The sequence below is a fragment of the Carlito syrichta genome, unplaced genomic scaffold (assembly GCF_000164805.1).
Source record: "Carlito syrichta isolate Samal-C Ts95f unplaced genomic scaffold, Tarsius_syrichta-2.0.1 Scaffold315401, whole genome shotgun sequence".
NCBI lineage: Eukaryota > Metazoa > Chordata > Mammalia > Primates > Tarsiidae > Carlito > Carlito syrichta.
Window position 1 is genome coordinate 283,187 of NW_007259497.1, and position 17,627 is coordinate 300,813.

The window sequence follows — 17,627 nt, forward strand, 5'->3', positions numbered from 1 at the left end:
GCCCAGGCAGGTCTCGAACCCACGAGCTCAGGCAATCCACTCACCTCAGCCTCCCAAAGTGCTGGAATTACAGGCTGAGCCACCAAGCCCGGCTCCAGCTACCTTTTTATAATACCTACCTGACATACTTGAAAGCAAATTTTAGTACTGCAAATATAAAATGACCCAACAGCAATCAGAAACTGTTCCCAACAGACCCTGCTCTGGAGGGTTTTTGATCTGGGATCTACCGACAGGCTTCAGGATGTCAATGAATCTCAAGTTGAGTAAAATGTTAGGTATGTGTACATTTTACTGGGGGGAGGGTTCAGACATTTGATAAAATTCTCAAAAGGATCCATAATCTAAGAATGTTAATCCGGCCAGGCTTGGTGGCTCAGCCTGTAATCCCAGCACTTTGGGAGGCCAAGGTGAGTGGATTGCCTGAGTCTGCAGGTTCACGACCCACCCAGGCAACTTGGCGAGACCTTGTCTCTACAATAAGTCAAAAATTAGCCAGGCATGGTAGCGTGTGCCTGTAGTTCTGGCTACTTGGAAGGCTGAGGCAGAAGGATTGCCTGCACCCAGCAGGTTGAGGCTGCCATGGCTGGGAACATGCCACTGTACTCCAGTCTGGGCAACAGAGTGAGACTTCCTTAAAAAAAAAAGAAACAGAAAAGAATGTTAATCCCAGCTCTAGTCCAAAACTTTCACAAGGGCCAAAAGGACTGAAGTCTGACCAAAGATGACTTTCACTTAGTCTCAAGTTTTCTAGGTTAGTCTTCTAATAAATCAAAGTCCTAGCCAGGCTCGGTGGCTCAGCTTGTAATCCCGTGCCTTTGGGAGGCTGAGGTGAGTGGATTGCCTGAGCCCGCGGGTTTGAGACCCGCCTGGGCAGCGAGACCTCATCTCTACAATAAATCAAAAAAATCAGCTGGGCATGGTAGTGCATGCCTGTAATTCCAGCTACTTGGAAGGCTGAGGCAGAAGGATTGCCGGAGCCCAGCAGGTGAGGCTGCAGTGGCCGGGAGCAGCCACTGCACTCCAGTCTGGGTGACCGAGTGAGACTCCATCTCAAAAAAAATCAAAGTCCGAACACATGAAAGCTCTAAGGGACCCCTAGGGTATCAAGGAAGCTAGAACCTATAGCCCTCCAGATAAGGACCATCATGCCTATGAACTGGGGAAAAATCATGCTACAAAATAGGACTTTGATTAAAACGGAGGACTTGGAAGGGAACATGGAGAAATGGAACAGATGTATTGAGGTGGTAAACTGGCTAATCTGAAATATTTCCTCATATTTGGGTGTTAGTTTTGGTATGTTGCTTATACTACAAATACTTTTTTTTTTGTAGTCAGAGTCTCACTCTTTCGCACTGGCTGGAGTGCAATGGCGGCGCAGTCATGGCTCCCTGTGGGCCCTCCTGAGCTCAGGTGATCCCTTTTACCTCAGCCTTCCAAGTACTAAGGGCACACACCACCATGCCTAATTTTTTTTTTATTTTTTGTAGAGATAAAGTCTTGCTACGTTGCCCAAGGTGGTCTTGAATTCCTGGGCTCACATGATCCTCTCAGACTGCTGGGATTACAGGTGTGAGCCACTGTCCCCAGCCCTACAAATACATTTTTAAGACAACTGATGCTGTGAAAGACATACCCCTTTCCAAACAGAAGGACCACAAGGTCCCACCAATGAAGGACTCTGCCTTCTCTCTGCCCCCTTCAAAGCACTGTCTCACTAGAAAAATAATGGCAAAGACCAGCTCCTGCCAAGCTAGACAGTCAGGGATGGACATGACATTGCCTGAAATCCCATGGGGTGCTTGCCTCCTAGTTGCCCAGCTTCTAGAAGTGGAACCAAATGAACTTTCGATCCAGCAAGAATAGTATTTAAAAGCTACAATCCCAGAGCAGGACCTTCAAAGAGACTCCACAGTCATCTGACCTCAAGCAGGAATAGACTTGTCCAGGTGCAAAGGTCAAGAAGCCAGACCAACAGGTGCTAACTGTGGCTGCTCTAACTACTGCCCCCACATCTGCTTTCAAGATTCCTGCTGGCTATGAGCACTAGTAAGAGATGATCAGTGATCAGAAGGGGCAAGGCACAATGGCTTACGCCTGTAATCTTAGCATCTTGGGAGGGCAAGGTAGAAGAATTAATTAAGCCCAGGAGTTCAAGACCAGCCTGAGCAACATAGCAAGATCTTATCTCTACAACACATAAAACAATTAGCCAGGCGTGACAGTGTGTTCCTGTAGTCCCAGCTACTTAGCAGGCTGAGGTGGGAGGATCACCTGAACCCAGGAGGTGGAGGTTGAGGCTGCAGTGAGCTGTGATTGTGCCACTGCACTCCAGCAAGAATCCAAAAATCAGACCAAAAGCTAATTAGAATCCTTCCCTGAAATTTAGAATAGAAGGCAGACACTTGAAGAAAAAGAAGTAACAGTAATTGAGAACCTTTTGTTAAAAACTTCCAGAAATTTTTCTGAGGCTCTGTATCAATAAACATCCAGCTCAATCAGTCTGTTCTTTCCCCAACTACAGAATTCTACACATTTAGAATGTTAACCTTGAGTATCATCAGATTCTACATCAAAGATTCAATAACATTTGTAAGGCTATATTTAAAAAGATAGGAAAGCAGACAAATCGACTTTAGTAATTAACTGAACCACAGACCTGGAATCCCATTGACAGTGCCTGACTCAGAATGTGTAGCTAGGCAGACACACTGTCTTGATTTAAAGTCCCAGGATTTTCTGACCTCATGACAAGACATGGCTGCATCCTGAGCCGGGCACAGGTTAGATGTGCCCTATCCTCCAGAGTAGAGACTTTGCCAAACACTTGCCAAGTGGATCCCAGATTTAAGCTAACAGTAATCTCCCAAAATGCTTCTCCTAAGTACTCCCCATAAATACTCCATTCACAATATATTCTTAGAGCACCTCCCCAACAGTCTCCATAACTGAAACCAGATTCCTAAGCAGCAGCAAAAAAACCCCCTCAGGTTTAACAAAGAGGCCTTGCCCCTCTCTAGTTGGAGGGTAAAAACAGTGCTAGTGATACAACTCTTGCAAGCATATGCACCTGTGTTATTCAATCACCATGATGTACAGATAAGCAAAACTGCTCTTTTCCTCAAGAGGAGGAAGCAAGGGTCCTTGGGAGCCAGAATTTGCTCCTAGTGAGTAACTGAGTCACAACTGCCCTTACAGTACCTTGGTGGTTTCCCCAGGCTCCAAGTAGATGGGCCAGCTCCACCCCCTGAATCAGTCACCTTCCCACCAGGAACCTGTCAGCACTTACCATTTAGGGCATATGACTTCTTGTCGCTTGCCTCCTCGGTGAGTTCACACATGTCACTGTAGGCCCGGGCCAGGCGCCAGAGAAAGTCCTGCCGGTTTCCATACTGCAGATTGAACAGGAAAAGGTGAGGCCTGTTTTCTCTCAGCTGTGTAGAATGGGGGCCCTGGCCTTCCCCCCACAGCCTAAGTTGGAGTTACCAAGCCAGTGTATTACAATCACTGATACCAGGCCAGCCCCTATGCATAGCCTTCCCCCTACCCTATCCCTCCCCAGGTGCAGTTAACTGATAACATTATCTCTCTAGCCAATTGCACAATCACAGGGTGAGGACATTCTGGCCTCATACTGCCAGGAGGAAAGGTCAACTCCAAGACGATGCAATAGGGCACAGCAAGAGGTCTTTTGCTGATATGTGAAAAATGTGAAATTGCCCAAGAAAAGGGAAAATTCTAATTTGGGGGAGGCATCGTATCTGACTGAGCATAAATTTTGTCAGTGAACCTGAGAAGGGAATTGTGGTTGAGTGATCTACACAATTGTCACTTGTAATGGCAGCTTCAAGTGGGGTGGGCAGCTTGGGCTCTGCCTCAAGAGAAACTAGAGGAGAAAAAAAATTCCAGTTCTTTCCACATTTCCCCTGCAGTGAGAAGTGAAACTTTTTGTAGTGCCTCTACAAGAAGCAGGAGGACTGTATTCCCCTTTCCAGAGGGGAGGACACTCTGGGGCAGGCAGTACACTGGCCCCAGAGTCCACGCTAGGCCCTCTTAGAGAAGGATGTGCAACTGGGGATAGATGCAGAACAAGCCATCTCACCCCCATTTTCCTTCCTACGTCACCCTGCAGGATCAGCAACAATACAGGCCTGCCTTCGTTTCCTGGGGGTCAGGAGCAGAGGGAGGGAGGGGAAGCAGATAGGCAGCTAAAGCCTCACCGCCAGCTTGTTGTTAAGCAGCAGCTGGAAGCCCTCCTGCCTGCTCCGCTCATCGCCCTGGTGCAGTTGGTCCACCTGCTGCAGGAGGGGCAGCACATCCTCCAAGCCCGAGGAACCTCCAGCCTCCAGACCCGAAGTTGCCTCCACCTCCAGGTCCAGGGAATCCTTTCTCCCCATCTTCACAGTCTCACAGCTCACTTCATCTTCCCCATCCTCACTCTCCTTGTCAGAGTCCCGCTCATAGTCAGACTCAGCATTGGCTGTTGTATAACTGGCAGAGAAATGTAAGTGATGGTCAAGGGAGAGCACAATTAGGCTCAGAGCTTCTAGGGTCTATCCCCTATCCCCAAAGAAGGACTCTACATGGCACTGTTGCCTAGAACACCAAATAATAATCATTCCTACCTCTTCAGGACAGAAATTAGTCTTCAGGAGAAAGCTTCCTATGGAACTATGGGCTGGGAAAATGATCCAAGAGGGAAAGAGTAGCCAGCCTGCTGGGGCCCTGTGACAGTCAGAGCCAATATGAGAAGCCCCCGCCTAGGTACCACCAAAACTGCCAGAAAACAAAAAGAAAAAGCCTATAAAGGTACCTATAAAGTGTTCCAGTAGATTTCTTAGGGTAGAGAATTAAAGGTAATTTTATTTATTATCTTTTAACATATTACTGCTTTAGTGAACATATATTCTTTATATAAGTGAAAATATCTAAGATCTATGTGGAGGTGAGCTCCTGAGCTAGACTGATTACCAGGCTAAGGATCTGTTAATTTTTTTTGCCTTATCTGTCAGAGACACTTGCCAGAACCAACCTGAGTGGGTGCTAGCCTCTGGCAGCTGCACAGCCACAGTTTCTTTCTCAGTTAATCTTGTAACCTCTGACTCAAGTCAGCAAGCAAACCTAAAGCACAACAGGAGTAGCCCTTGGTAACCTTGGGAACTTGAGGGTGAAAAGGGAGGTGATGGGGGACACTTTGCAGCTGGGAGCAGGAGAGGACGAAGATGCCAACAGAACCCCCTGGGAAGGTATTTCTGGGGCTGCCATAGACCAGGTGGCTCCCAGGGAGCCACAACCCTGATGCACCCACTGAAGAGCAGGCCAAAGTTCTCTTGGATTTCAGCTGCCATCAGCAGCTGATTAGGGTGTTTCCCCTAATTGCCAAAACTAAATCAGAAGAGAACTGGGCAGGTGAGAAGCTAGGTCTTCCAGGGGCCAGAATCAGATACCAGAGTGCCCTCTAGACTGAGCAAAGGAAAAGCAGGATCTATCAGAGCCAGAAGGTCCTGAAGCTAGGGGAGCTCTTAGTGTCATTTAGTGATAACTTCCTCCATCTTGGAATAAAAGTGCAGGCTTCCTGTGGCTGAAGCAAAACACACCTGAAGCAGAGATGAGACAGACCCCTACACAGAAAGTCAATGCTAGACAGCCTGAAGTTAGGGACTAAATGTTACAGGCAGAAGTGCTTTCTTTCCAGAAAAACAGACCACAACATGGTAGGCTCCAGAAGGTACTAAGCAGGCAACTAGACCTGGCAACCAATCCATGCAGACTGCTTCCTTATTAGATGAGCTTCAGTCTCATCTAAAAAGGGACCCCAGGAACATCAACTACAAGAACTTATAGCCGGGCTCGGTGGCTCAGCCTGTAATCCTGCGCCTTTGGGAGGCTGAGGTGAGTGGATTGCCCGAGTCCGCGGGTTCAAGACCCGCCTGGGCAGGCGAGACCTCATCTCTACAATCAATCAAAAAATTAGCCGGGCATGGTAGCACGCGCCTGTAATTCCGGCTACTCGGAACACTGAGGCGGAAGGATCGCTGGAGCCCAGCAGGTCGAGGCTGCGGTGGCCGGGAGCGGTCACTGCACTCCAGTCTGGGCGACAGAGTGAGACTCCAACTCAAAAAAAAAAAAAAAGAACCTATAAATACTTGTTAAGTATTTAAAACTTTCCTCATCTCACTTAGCTTTTTAAAGAGGTTATTCAAGTATCTTCACCTCTAGCTATTTGCAGTAAAAACTTTTGAAATTAAAGAGACAAGAAGGTCATTGTTAAACTCTGGTGTGCCTATGTGGCTTTTTGAGCTATGGCCACCATGTTTCCTAGCTTTGCTCCCCTCCCCTACTTTGAGGAGGTGAATCTTTTCTCTTCTCCTTTTCTTTTGCTTCTGCTGCTGCTGCTGCTTCTTCCTCTCTTTCTCTCTCTCTCATTTACTTTCTAAATAAACTATATTTTCCAATCCAAAAAATAAGTCGAAAGACATGGAAAAGTATCACCAGGTTTCACAACCAACCTGGGTAGTGATGAGTGAGACCAAACAGGGACAGCCCACAGAAACTCCCAACTGAACCCATAAATGGGAGAATCAATCCCAAGTCTATTCTGCCTAGCCAGGCCCAAGAGCAAAATGGTTAAATGGTTATGTGGACAGCGGGAATCTCATCATCCCCTTTTATTAGAAAGAGGAAGAGATCCTATTTTCTGCTGGGTTGAGGGCTGCCTCAGCCAATCAGGACTCTGATCCCAGCACTCTTGGGGAGGGCCAACTGCTCTTATCCTTGCTAGACTCTAGCAACTAGAGCACAGGCATCAGCACAGACTCCCCTGGGACCTGAGCCAGGATGAAGGTCCTACAATACTGTCCTAAAGGGCTGGAGCTCACAGAGCCAAGGTGAAGCAGGAGTCGGGGGGCCCACCATCACCTACAGAGCCCTGAGAGGCAGGAAGGCCCTGGTGAGGCTGGCACAGTGAAGAGGACTTCAGTCACACCTCAGCCTCACTTCAAGGAGCTCTGCTAACCAATCTGAAACTCTACTACCTGGCATCAGCCCCATGGGCTTCCAGAGCCTCAGAAGACATTAATCACATGCCAGGGCTTCTAATATTTATACCATTCTCATACTTCTAGCTCCCAGACTGCCAACCCAGCCTTTGGAGGTATCCACTAGAGGGGTAACCGGTTTTTGTTTAACATGCCCTGAGCCTTCTGAGACCTACCAAAGATGAGCTGGGACCTTTGGAAAGGCTGTTTGGACCTGTGCACTCAGGAGGAACACATTGTTCCCAAGGTGGCCAGAGACCAAGACTCCCTCTGAGCAAGGAGACTGAGTTGCCTTACTCTGTGTTAAGGAGACCCCACAAGTCTGTCATCAAGGACTCAAGTACACACAGCTCCCCTTCTTCTGGCAATTAAGTTTCTTTCAACTCCACCTATAAACCTCATTAGAGGGACTGAGTGTGAGGCATTCAAAGATGAACCTGAACCTGACCCTGAAATAAGACCCAATCTAATGAGGTGATAAATGTCCCAAAAGGAGTGAAGATGAAGATGAGGTTGTTAGCAACCCTTCTTGGCCAGGATACCCAGAAAGCCTTGCTGAAGGAGCTAGCGTTTAAGGCAAGCTGAGTTCTACAGGGCGGGAACTCGAGCTGTTTGGTACAATGCCCAGGGAATGAGCTCACAGACCTGCATAGTGATTCTACCTCTGCCACATTTAGTCAGTCTCCTGAGAACTCAAAAGTGTTATTTTATTTGGGAGAAAGAGGAAATACAGCTTTCAGTGAAATGGAGCAGCCTATCAAATCCCAGTCCTTCATCCCTCAAAAAGCTCTCTTGGCCCCAGGGCCAACCTGTTCAAAACCATTTCAGAGTTTGTAGATGCCTCCCAGAATTTCCCCTTGACCTACATGGCACTGGCCATGGCAAAAAGAACCATTCACCGTGGCCACTGCCCTGGATAGCAGCCAGCTCAACTACAACGTTGCACCATCACCAGCTTTCACACCCACAGGGCATGGGGTTGAACCTGCTGGAGCTAAAATTCAGAATGCCGCCCTTCCCCTTTCTCCATCACAGGTGGCTGGCAGCCTTGCCCTACTCCTTGTGACTTTGAAAGCCCCAGTGAGCACCCAAAGCAGTGAAGCACCCACAAGTGTCCCTGATTAACCACTCTAGCTCTCACTAATCCCAGAAGTTGGTACAACTTCTTTAAGTCATCGTGAAAGGCCTTGAGTTCTACATCCTGGTCTTGGACAGAGCTGTGACCCCCTCCTTCTACTTCCTTACAAAGTTCAAATGTCAATTCCCCAGCCAAGTGACCTGCTTGCTTGGGTTGCAAAAATGCTCTTTAAGTCTCAGTACCCACTACCAACTACTTTATCCTTTATTTTCAATTCAGATGCATCAAATATTAATTTCATTTTGCCCCCTCCTCTAACACTGTCTCTGGCAGCATCTCTTGGCCCAGAGCACTTTAGGTAAATTGAATAGAAAATGGCCACTTCTGTTAGCCGGAGAATACAGATAAGAGGTCAGACAACCCAGGCTACAGTAGTCACCGATAGGGATCTGAGCCCTTCACCAAGACTTCACTTGTTTTGGGAGGCACCTGAGCAGTAATCAGATCCAGTACTGGTGACCAATGGCAGTGACACGGAAAAGAAGCATATGGCATGCATTGCATACAGTAGTTCAGTCAATGATGGACCACATATACAACAGTGGTTACATAAGATTACAATGGAGCTGAAAAGTTGCTATTGCCTAGTATTTATTATACGTTTAATCATTATTTTATCTTTTTGTTTTTTTATCTTTTTCTTTTTGTCTCACTCTGTCTTGTCAGGCTGGAGTGCAGTGGCACAATCACAGCTCACTGCAGCCTCAAACTCCTGGGCTTAAGTGATCCTCCCACCTCAGCTTCCCAGTAGCTAGAATTATAAGTGAGCATCACCACACCTGGCAATATGCACACCTGTTTTTGCAGAGATGGAGAGTCCTGAACTCCTGGTCTCAAGTTATTCTCCTGTTTCAGCCTCCCAAAGCACTGGAATTACAGGCATGAGCCACTGCACCCAGCTTTTATTGTTATTTTAGAGTGCACTACTTCCACTTATTTAAAGAAAAAAAAGTGAACTGTAAAACACTCTCAGGCTGGGCGTGGTGGCTCAAGCCTGTAATCCCAGCACTTTGGGAGGCTGAGGAGAGAGGATTGCCTAAACCTGTGGGTGCGAAACCAGTCTGGGCAAAATGGTGAGACCTCGTCTCTACAATAAAAATTCAAAAAAAATTAGCCAAGCGTGGTAGAGCACACCTGTAGTTTTGGCAACTTGGAAGGCTGAAGTGGAAGGATTGCCAGAGTCCAGCAGGTCAATGCTGGGCTGGCCATGAGCATGCCACTGCACTACAGCCTGGACGACAGAGTGAGACTCCAACTCAAAAAAAATAAAAAAATAAAACAGTCTCAAGCAGGTCCTTCAGGAGGTGTTCCAGAAGAAAGTATTGTTACCATGGGCGATGGCAGCTCTATGCATGTTATTACCCCTAAAGACTTTCCACTGGGACAAGATATGGAAGAGGAAGACAATGATCTTGATGATCCTGACCTTGTGTGAACCTAGGCTAATGTGTGTCTTAGTTTTTAATACAAAAGCTTAAAAAATTTAAACAATTTTTTAAATAGAAAAAAAGATACCGAATAAGGATATAAAGACAGGAGATGTTTTTGTACCACTAAATGTGTGTTAAAGTTACTATAGCCAGGTACAGTGGCCCATGCCTATAATCCCAGCACTTTGGGAGGCAGAGGCAAGAGGATTGTCTGAGCCCATGGGTTCGAGACCAAAAAATCAAAAAAGTTAGCCACACATAGTGGCGCACACCTGTAGTTCCAGCTACTTGGAAGGCTTAAATGAAGGATCACCTGAGCCCAGCAGGTCAAAGCTGCGGTGGCCATGAACATGCCATTGCACTCCAGCCTGGGTGGCAGAGTGAGACTCTGACTCAAAAAAATAAATAAAAACAAAAAGTTATTATAAAAAAGTTTTTAAAAATTTAAATCAGCCAGGCCCAGTGGCTCATGCCTATAATCCCAGAACTTTGGGAGGCCGAGGTGAGAGGATTGTCTGACCCCAGGGGTTTGAGACCAGCCTGAGCAACTTGGTGAGACCTTGTCTCTACAATAAGTTTTTTTTTAAAAATTAGCGGGCAACCCCTTTGGGTCCCCCTCCCACTGTGGGAGCTTTTCTGTCCTCTCAATAAATCCTGCTTTCTTACTTTAAAAAAAAAAAAAATTAGCTGGGCTTGGTTGCACACACCCATAGTTCCAGCTACTTGGAAGGCCGAGGTGGAAGGATTGCCTGAGCCCAGCAGGTCAAGGCTGTAGTGGCCATGAGCATGCCACTGTACTCCAACCCAGAAGACAGAGTGAGGCTCTGACTCAAAAGAGAAAAAAATTAAAGCAACAGTAAGCTAAGGCTAATTTACTGAAGGAAAAAAATTTGCATAAAAGCATTGTAGTTGGGCCTGGCACAGTAGCTCACGCCTATAATCCCAGCACTTTGGGAGGCCAAAGTGAGAGGACTGCCTGAGCCCATGGGTTCGAGACCAGCTTAGGCAACTTGACAAGATCTCATCTCTACAATAAATCAAAAATTAGCTGGGCATGGTGGCACATGCCTGTAGTTCCAGCTACTTGAAAGGCTGAGGTGGAAGGATCACCTGAGCCCAGCAGGTCGAGGCTACAGTGGCCATAAACATGCCACTGCACTCCAGCCTGGGTGACAGAGTGAGATTCCAACTAAAAAAATAATAATTAAAGCAGTGTAGTCTAAGTATACAATGTTTATAAAGTCTACAGTAGTACAATGTCCTAGGCCCACTGCTCACTCACCCAGAGCATATGTACAATTTTTTATCTTTTATTTTTTGAGAAACAGGGTCTTGCTATGTTCCTAGGCTGGAGTGCATATTCCACAAGTGCAGTGGCACAATCACAGTTCACTGCAACTCCTGGGTTCAAACGATCCTTCCTCCTGCCTCAGCCTCCTGTATAGCCGAGAGACTACAGGCACAAGCCACTGTGCCTGGCTCTTTTATCCTTTTCTTTTTTATTTTCTGAGTCAGGGTCTCACTCTGTCACAGAGACTGGAGTGCAGAGGCATGATCATGGCTCACTGCAGCCTCAACCTCCTGGGCTCAAGTGATCCTCCCACCTCAGCCTTCTGAATAGCTGAGACTACAGGCACATACCAACACGCCTGGCTAATTTTTTAAATTTATTATAGAGACAGTGTCTCACTATGCTAGTCCCAAACTCCTGGGCTCAAGTAATCCTCTTACCCTTGGCCTCTCAAAGTTCTGGGATTACAGGCATGAGCCTCCACACCTCACTCATTTTTTCTCTTTTATACTGTTTTTAACTGTACCTTCTCTATGTTTAGATACACAAATACTAACCATTGTATTACAGTTGTCTACAGTGTTCAGTACAGTAACATACTATATAGGTTTGTAGCACAGGAGCAATCAGCTATGCTATATAGCCTGGGTGTGTGTGGTAGGCTATGCCATCCAGGTTTGTGTAAGAACACTCTATGATGAAATTGCCTAATGACGCATTTCTCAAAGCATATCCCCATCATTAAGCAACACATGACTATAATGTTATTCTTGAGAACATAACAGACCAAACAAAGGTTGAAGTTATGTAAGTAAGATACTCCAAGCCAGGCTCGGTGGCTCAGCCTATAATCCCGCACTTTGGGAGGCTGAGGTGAGTGGATTGCCTGAGCCTGTGGGTTCGAGACCCACCTGGGCAACTTGGCGAGACCTCATCTCTACAATAAATCAAAAAATCAGCCGGACATGGTAGCACGTGCCTGTAATGCCGGCTACTCAGAAAGTTGAGGCGGAAGGATCGCTGGAGCCCAGCAGGTCGAGGCTGCAGTGGCCGGAAGTGGCCACTGCACTCCAGTCTGGACGACAGAGTGAGACTCCAACTCAAAAAAAAAAAAAAAAGATATACCAAGCAAACTACTGCTATACCTCAGGCCTCCCCTACTTAGCTGTAGTGGCTTAGTCAATAGGAAGAACTCCAAGGAGCTACATGGTACATGACTTCCTGTAAAAGTCCTTGCATGCCCTGATGACCAAGCCATTCCTCGGATCGCAGACCCTCACACCCCTAAAGACAAGCCCAGCTGTCAGGAGAATGGGACTTGGCATCAGATAGGCTAAGTCTGCACTTGGTAGTTGGACAACCCTAGGCTGAGCTTCAAACCTCGTTAAGCCTCACATTCTCCATCTGAGAAATAGAAGAGCAGAACCTGCATCACAGGACTGTTGTGAGGATCAAGTGAGGAAATACCTCTCAAGCATTCAGCACAGTGTCTCCCAGAAGAAGTAAAGACTAAATGGTAGCTAGTATTAGGTGTTTCAGCTAAAGAGAGACAATCCACAAAGATCATCTGACTTTAACTTTAGTTTCTGTGTGCATGCTTATAGCTTATTCCTCTGATCTGGCATAAAGCTTGGCTGTTGTCTGCAGGAGGAAGAAAGGCTAAACAAGAGATCAGCCTCTAGACCTCACACAGACCACCTGGGTAACTGGAGCTAGCAGCGGACAAGGCCGCTACTGACAATACCAGAGTTTCAAAATGGTGCTAGTGGCTTAAAGTCAGAAAGCCCTTAGCCTGACCAAACTTGGAGGAGGCTATCAGACTTCCGCCTGCTGCCCCACCTCACAGTAAGGCCTATGGCCATACTTGCAGGGCCACTGAGAACTCGGGACAGTCACCTCCCACTTGTAAAGATGTAAGGGAGCATAGGCAAGGCTCCCCTGTGGGAAGAGGTGACTCCTAGGGCGGGGCTGAGAGATCTCTATACACCAGCTCAGCCACTGAAAGAGAGGAACAAAGTCATGAAACAATGCTTTAAAAGTCCTTGTGATAACACAGAACGAGGTCCAAATTAATGAAAAGTGTGTCAGCACAGTAACTATGTAAAAAAAAAAATCTGACTCAGAAAAAAATAACAGATGTAAGCAATAACCACTGCTAACATCCCCGTTTGTGTGGGTGACATACATTGGATGGTTTTTTTGTCTCAACTGCTGTATTTTATTTATGCCCTTACCTATTCCAAAAATTATATACAGCAGCTTGGCTTGAATTTTCCATTGATAAGTAATATCTTCACAAAACACACCCTGGCCACAGCTGCCTCCAGGGAAGACAACTCACCCCCCTTCACTCTCTGCATCTGTGAGCGCGGCTCCTGAGGAGGCCGTGAAGTAGACAGAGCTGGAACCCGTGGAGTCACTCCTCTCCCGGGCAAAGGGGAATCTGCGCCGCCGAGCCATTCTCTGGTTCTCTTCCACGTGGGATCTGAAAAGCAGGCCATCCCAAAGGGTACCATTAGCCCCTCACCATGGGGGAGCCTCTTACTACTGCTCCTCACTATAGGGCCAAGAGCAGAGCAAATCCTGGGTCTCTACCGTCAGGAGGGCAAAAGGGGCAGCTCCCCAGGCCCAGCCTGCAGAAGCAGACTAGATTAGGCAGCAAAAGGTTGCAGCTGCTGCAGTAGACCATGAAGGCCCCACAACTTGTGTGAGGCAAGGTACCAAATGCACAGCTTCTCCCCAAATTCGGTTAAAAGCTATAAAACCAGTTTCTATCTTAGAGACAGACAGCTAAGACCAGAACATACCACAACTGAGAAAAATTGTAGGGGCAGGGACAAGTTGAGGGGTGGCGAACAAAGCAGGAGAGAAGACTGCATTACTCACCGGACCTCCCCAACAATCTCCCCAGCAAGCCCTTGCAGGCTGCTCCTCAGCTCTGCCACCTCCCGCCGCAGTGCCACAAGACTGGACAGCACGAAGTCCAGGCGGTTCAGCACCTTCTCCTGCCCTTCCTGGGGAAGACTGGGCAGCATCGCAGCATCTCCAGCCTCATCTGGGGCAGCCCGCATCAGCATCACTGAACGAAGGGTAACAGGAGAGGGTGACACCCAGAGAGATCCTGAGGAAATGATCTTGCACCCCAAATTCAAGAACACTTGATTCTCACTGCAGTTCAATTTACAGAGAAGACCCTGAGGTTAGGCAGCATACGCTTGAAGCTAAGTCATAGTAACAAGCCAGTAACTATCCAGACAAATGTTAAAGGTCCCAACCTCTAAATAAGAGCCCTCTGCTCCAAGAACCCTCCACACCAGGGCCCTTCAGAAATGCTGCACACCATGGCAGATAATGCAAAATGCTTGTAAGAGTATGGTGCCAGCCAGGTGCAGAGGTTCATGCCTATAATCCCAACAACTTGGGAGATGGCGGCAAGAGGATTGCCTGAGCCCGGGGTTCAAGACCAGCCTGGGCAACCTGGCGAGACCTCTCTCCAGTAAATAAAAAAATTAGCTGGGCCTGGGGGTGCACACCTGTAGTTCCAGCCAGTTGGAGGCTGAGGTGGAAGGATCGCCTGAGCCCAGCAGGTCGAGGCTGTGGTGGCTGAGAGCGTGACACTGCACTCCAGCCTGGGCGACAGAGTGAGACTCCAACAACAACAACAACAAACACCAAGCTTCACTAAAGAACTTCATTTAGTATTGTCAGAAAAGGGCAAGAGAAAAGGGATAGATACTAAGAGAGAAGGCTCGGTGGAAAAAGCCCATCAAAACCCCATCAGAAAAACAGCATTATGAAGCCTCATTGACCCAAACTTGAGTTGAGCCCATGGTAAATTCCAGCAGTGAAATACTACCTACCAACTGAACTAGAAAATGTAAAGCAGGAAAAAAACCAGGAAGGCAGGATCCACAGTCCAGGCAAGCATAAATCCCTTGTTTAAGGAAATCTAGTAAGAATCTAGGCCAGAGTACAATAGATGCCCAATAACGCTCAAGAATGTAGAGCAAGAAAGATCCCTAGGAATGTGGCCACTTTCTCTAAGCCCCAGTAGTAAGACTACTAAGAAATTACAAGCAAAACACACAGGAGGAGGAAAGACAAGCATACCTGCAATACTAGATTACCACCAGGTTATAAAATGCTGACCATCAGTTACAATTTAAGGTGAGAACTCTTTAAAGACGCTTCCAAAACTATCCCAAATGCTTCAAACACTGGTAATCAGAGAAGACACTAATTTCCAATTAACATGGGGGAGTGAGATAATCTAAATGCTCCTCTATCACACAAAGATGGGAGTGGTTTGAAGCAGCACTAGATGCTTTGCTCTAACGAGTTAACAAATTTTACAAAACTTAAAAGTACCACCCATTTCAGCTGTGGCTGACTTCCAGCCACCTTCAGCTTCAATTGCATAAAGTGTGTTCCTAGCCACATGCTAGGAGCATGTATCTAGGTGACCTGGACCAGGTGACCAGGCCCAACCTTGCCACTTACTCTGTAACAACCTCAAGAAAGTTACACAATCTTTTTGAATCTCAATTGCTTCATAAGAAGAATAAAAAACTTGGATTAGTTTCCAAATTTCCTTCAAATTCAAACACATAATTTAATATGTAAACCTCAAAGTGTTTAATCCCTATAAGATTAGCTATTCCTTTTGGCCTTCTGTTGGACTCTTTCTCTACTTACATACCTCACCCAACACTAAGCACGTGCCTTTAATACACACAAAGCCAGAATTAAAAGTGAAAGCTAAATGGTCTTTTTGCAATATACTTTCCCGCGAATATAAGGGAGAGAGTACAATATAACAAAGCTGTTTTCCTTTTCAATAAGCTTTCAAAAAAACAAACAAAAAAAAAACCCCCTCAGGCACATCCCTCCTTTGCCTTGTCCCACAGATTCCACCAAAAGCTGCCCGGACCCCAGGTCCATCAGTGTTCAGGGACCGTGGTCTCAGGTGATAGGCTTCTACCTTGGCGCTCGGGCTCTGAAGTCTGCGTGTAATCCAGAGAGTTGGGCAGGCTCTGGCTCCGGCCATGACGCTGGGTCCGTTTCCATCGCTGGCTGTAAAGGACGCACAGGAATCCAAGGCCGGCGGCGGTGCCCAGGAACAGTCCCAGCCTGGCGCGGGCACCGCCCAGGACCCCCAGTCTAGACATACTGCACCTGCTGCAGCTCGCGTAAGCCATCGCGAGCAGGCGGGAAGCGGGAGAGAGATTCGTGAGCCTGGCAACCCCGCCCCCAAGGCCGAACCCCGGGAGGCATCCCCTTACCCGAGCCCTGAGCTCCCTACTCCCCTCAACCGCTCCTGGTCACTAAGGTTTCCTCCAGCCCCCGGCCCGCCTACCGTGCCTCTCACCCAGCCTGGACGTAGCCGACCCTCCAACACATCCCCAGACCCAGTTCACGGAGCCGGCTTTTGGGCCCTCAACCACCACCTCCGTCTCATAACACTGCAGACAGCACACCCGTCGCCCTGGCTGAAAAACTCCTGACCTCCCCGCGGCCCCCGAAAGCGCTCTGGCCGGGCAGGAGAGCAAGTCGGACCCTTACCCGGCCGCCAGCCACCATGGTAGCAGCCACCACCGCCGCCTCGCGCTGTCAATGACCGTGTCGTCATCAAACGGCGCCACCGGCTCGGCGCACCGTAGGAAGGCGCGGTGAGATGACCACACGCTCCGCCCCCTGCTTCCGTCAGGGGCGGGGCCGCGGGTGCTGACAAAGGGGCGGAGTCAGCAGAAAGCGCGAAAGGCGAAGAAAGGAGGAGGGAGAAGGGAAAGGAAAAGCGGTAAAGCTGGGAGTTTCTTGGGCCGGACCTTCGAGCAGTAGCCCTGGCTAGGGTTCCACTTCCCTTCCGTCGCATCAGCTTCCCTGCTGCTCCCGGAATACGTTCAGCATATGCACGCTTTCTGCCTTCGCTTCTGCCCAGAACGATCCCGTCTCTACTGGAAAACGCCACCTCCTCCCCTACTTTCCTTAACACTTTGTCGCAGCCCCGACTTCTTTTCATTGGGGGCTGATTTAATGGTGTATGGAAGTTTTACTCAAACCAACTACTAAATCCTAGACAACAGCCCTTTCCACAGATCAAATGAGTAAAGGTAAGTTACTGATTATCCACAAAAGTTCCCCGAGCTCCGGGTCTAGCTTCTGCCTGCTGACACTTGGGCACTCAAAATATAGATGCACACTCAGCACCTAAGTCTAAAACTTGAAGTTAATGTTATCGTTTTTTACATTAACCAGGGAAGGACTGTAAACTGTTTTTCTATTTCCAGAATGGATAAAGTCTTTGAAATCCATTTCTCTTATGATAACGTTTTTTAACATTTGGTGAGCTGAAACTTGACCTCTGATTGCTTAAATTGGTTCAGATACCATTTTGGGCTTGAGTTTTTTGTTTGTTTGTTTGGTTTGTTTAAATCTGTTGGTCAGTTTTTCTGTGTCCGCCAGTGACATATAGATTTTTTTTTCTAACCCAAGACATTTTACTCTTGTGATTCTATACAACTTACTGTAATTTCAGAAACTAAAAAGACTGATTTTATGGACTACGATTCCAATTTTATTGTCAGCATTTCTTAAGAGTTAAAATTTAGTTTAGTGACAGCCGGGGCCAGTCCTCCCAAAACTCTTGACTAGCTCTTTTTTTTTGAGTTGAAGTCTCACTCCGTCTCCCAGACTGGAGTGCAGTGGCCGCTCCCGGCCACCGCAGCCTC

The 17,627-nt window shown here is 47.5% G+C and overlaps 1 protein-coding gene across 1 annotated transcript in view; it reads right to left on the minus strand.

Moving 5' to 3' along the window:
- Positions 1-16,541, minus strand: part of RMDN3 (regulator of microtubule dynamics 3) — a 22,173-nt gene extending 5,632 nt beyond the window's left edge. The window contains exons 1-6 of the mRNA XM_021706278.1: positions 16,347-16,541; positions 15,881-16,074; positions 13,786-13,978; positions 13,241-13,384; positions 4,224-4,494; positions 3,293-3,395 (exon numbers count right to left, since the gene is read on the minus strand). Coding sequence (XP_021561953.1) covers positions 3,293-3,395; positions 4,224-4,494; positions 13,241-13,384; positions 13,786-13,978; positions 15,881-16,074; positions 16,347-16,528 — 1,087 coding nt within the window. The 5' untranslated portion in view covers positions 16,529-16,541. The remainder of the gene's footprint in view (positions 1-3,292; positions 3,396-4,223; positions 4,495-13,240; positions 13,385-13,785; positions 13,979-15,880; positions 16,075-16,346) is intronic.
- Between the last annotated feature and the right edge of the window lie 1,086 nt (positions 16,542-17,627).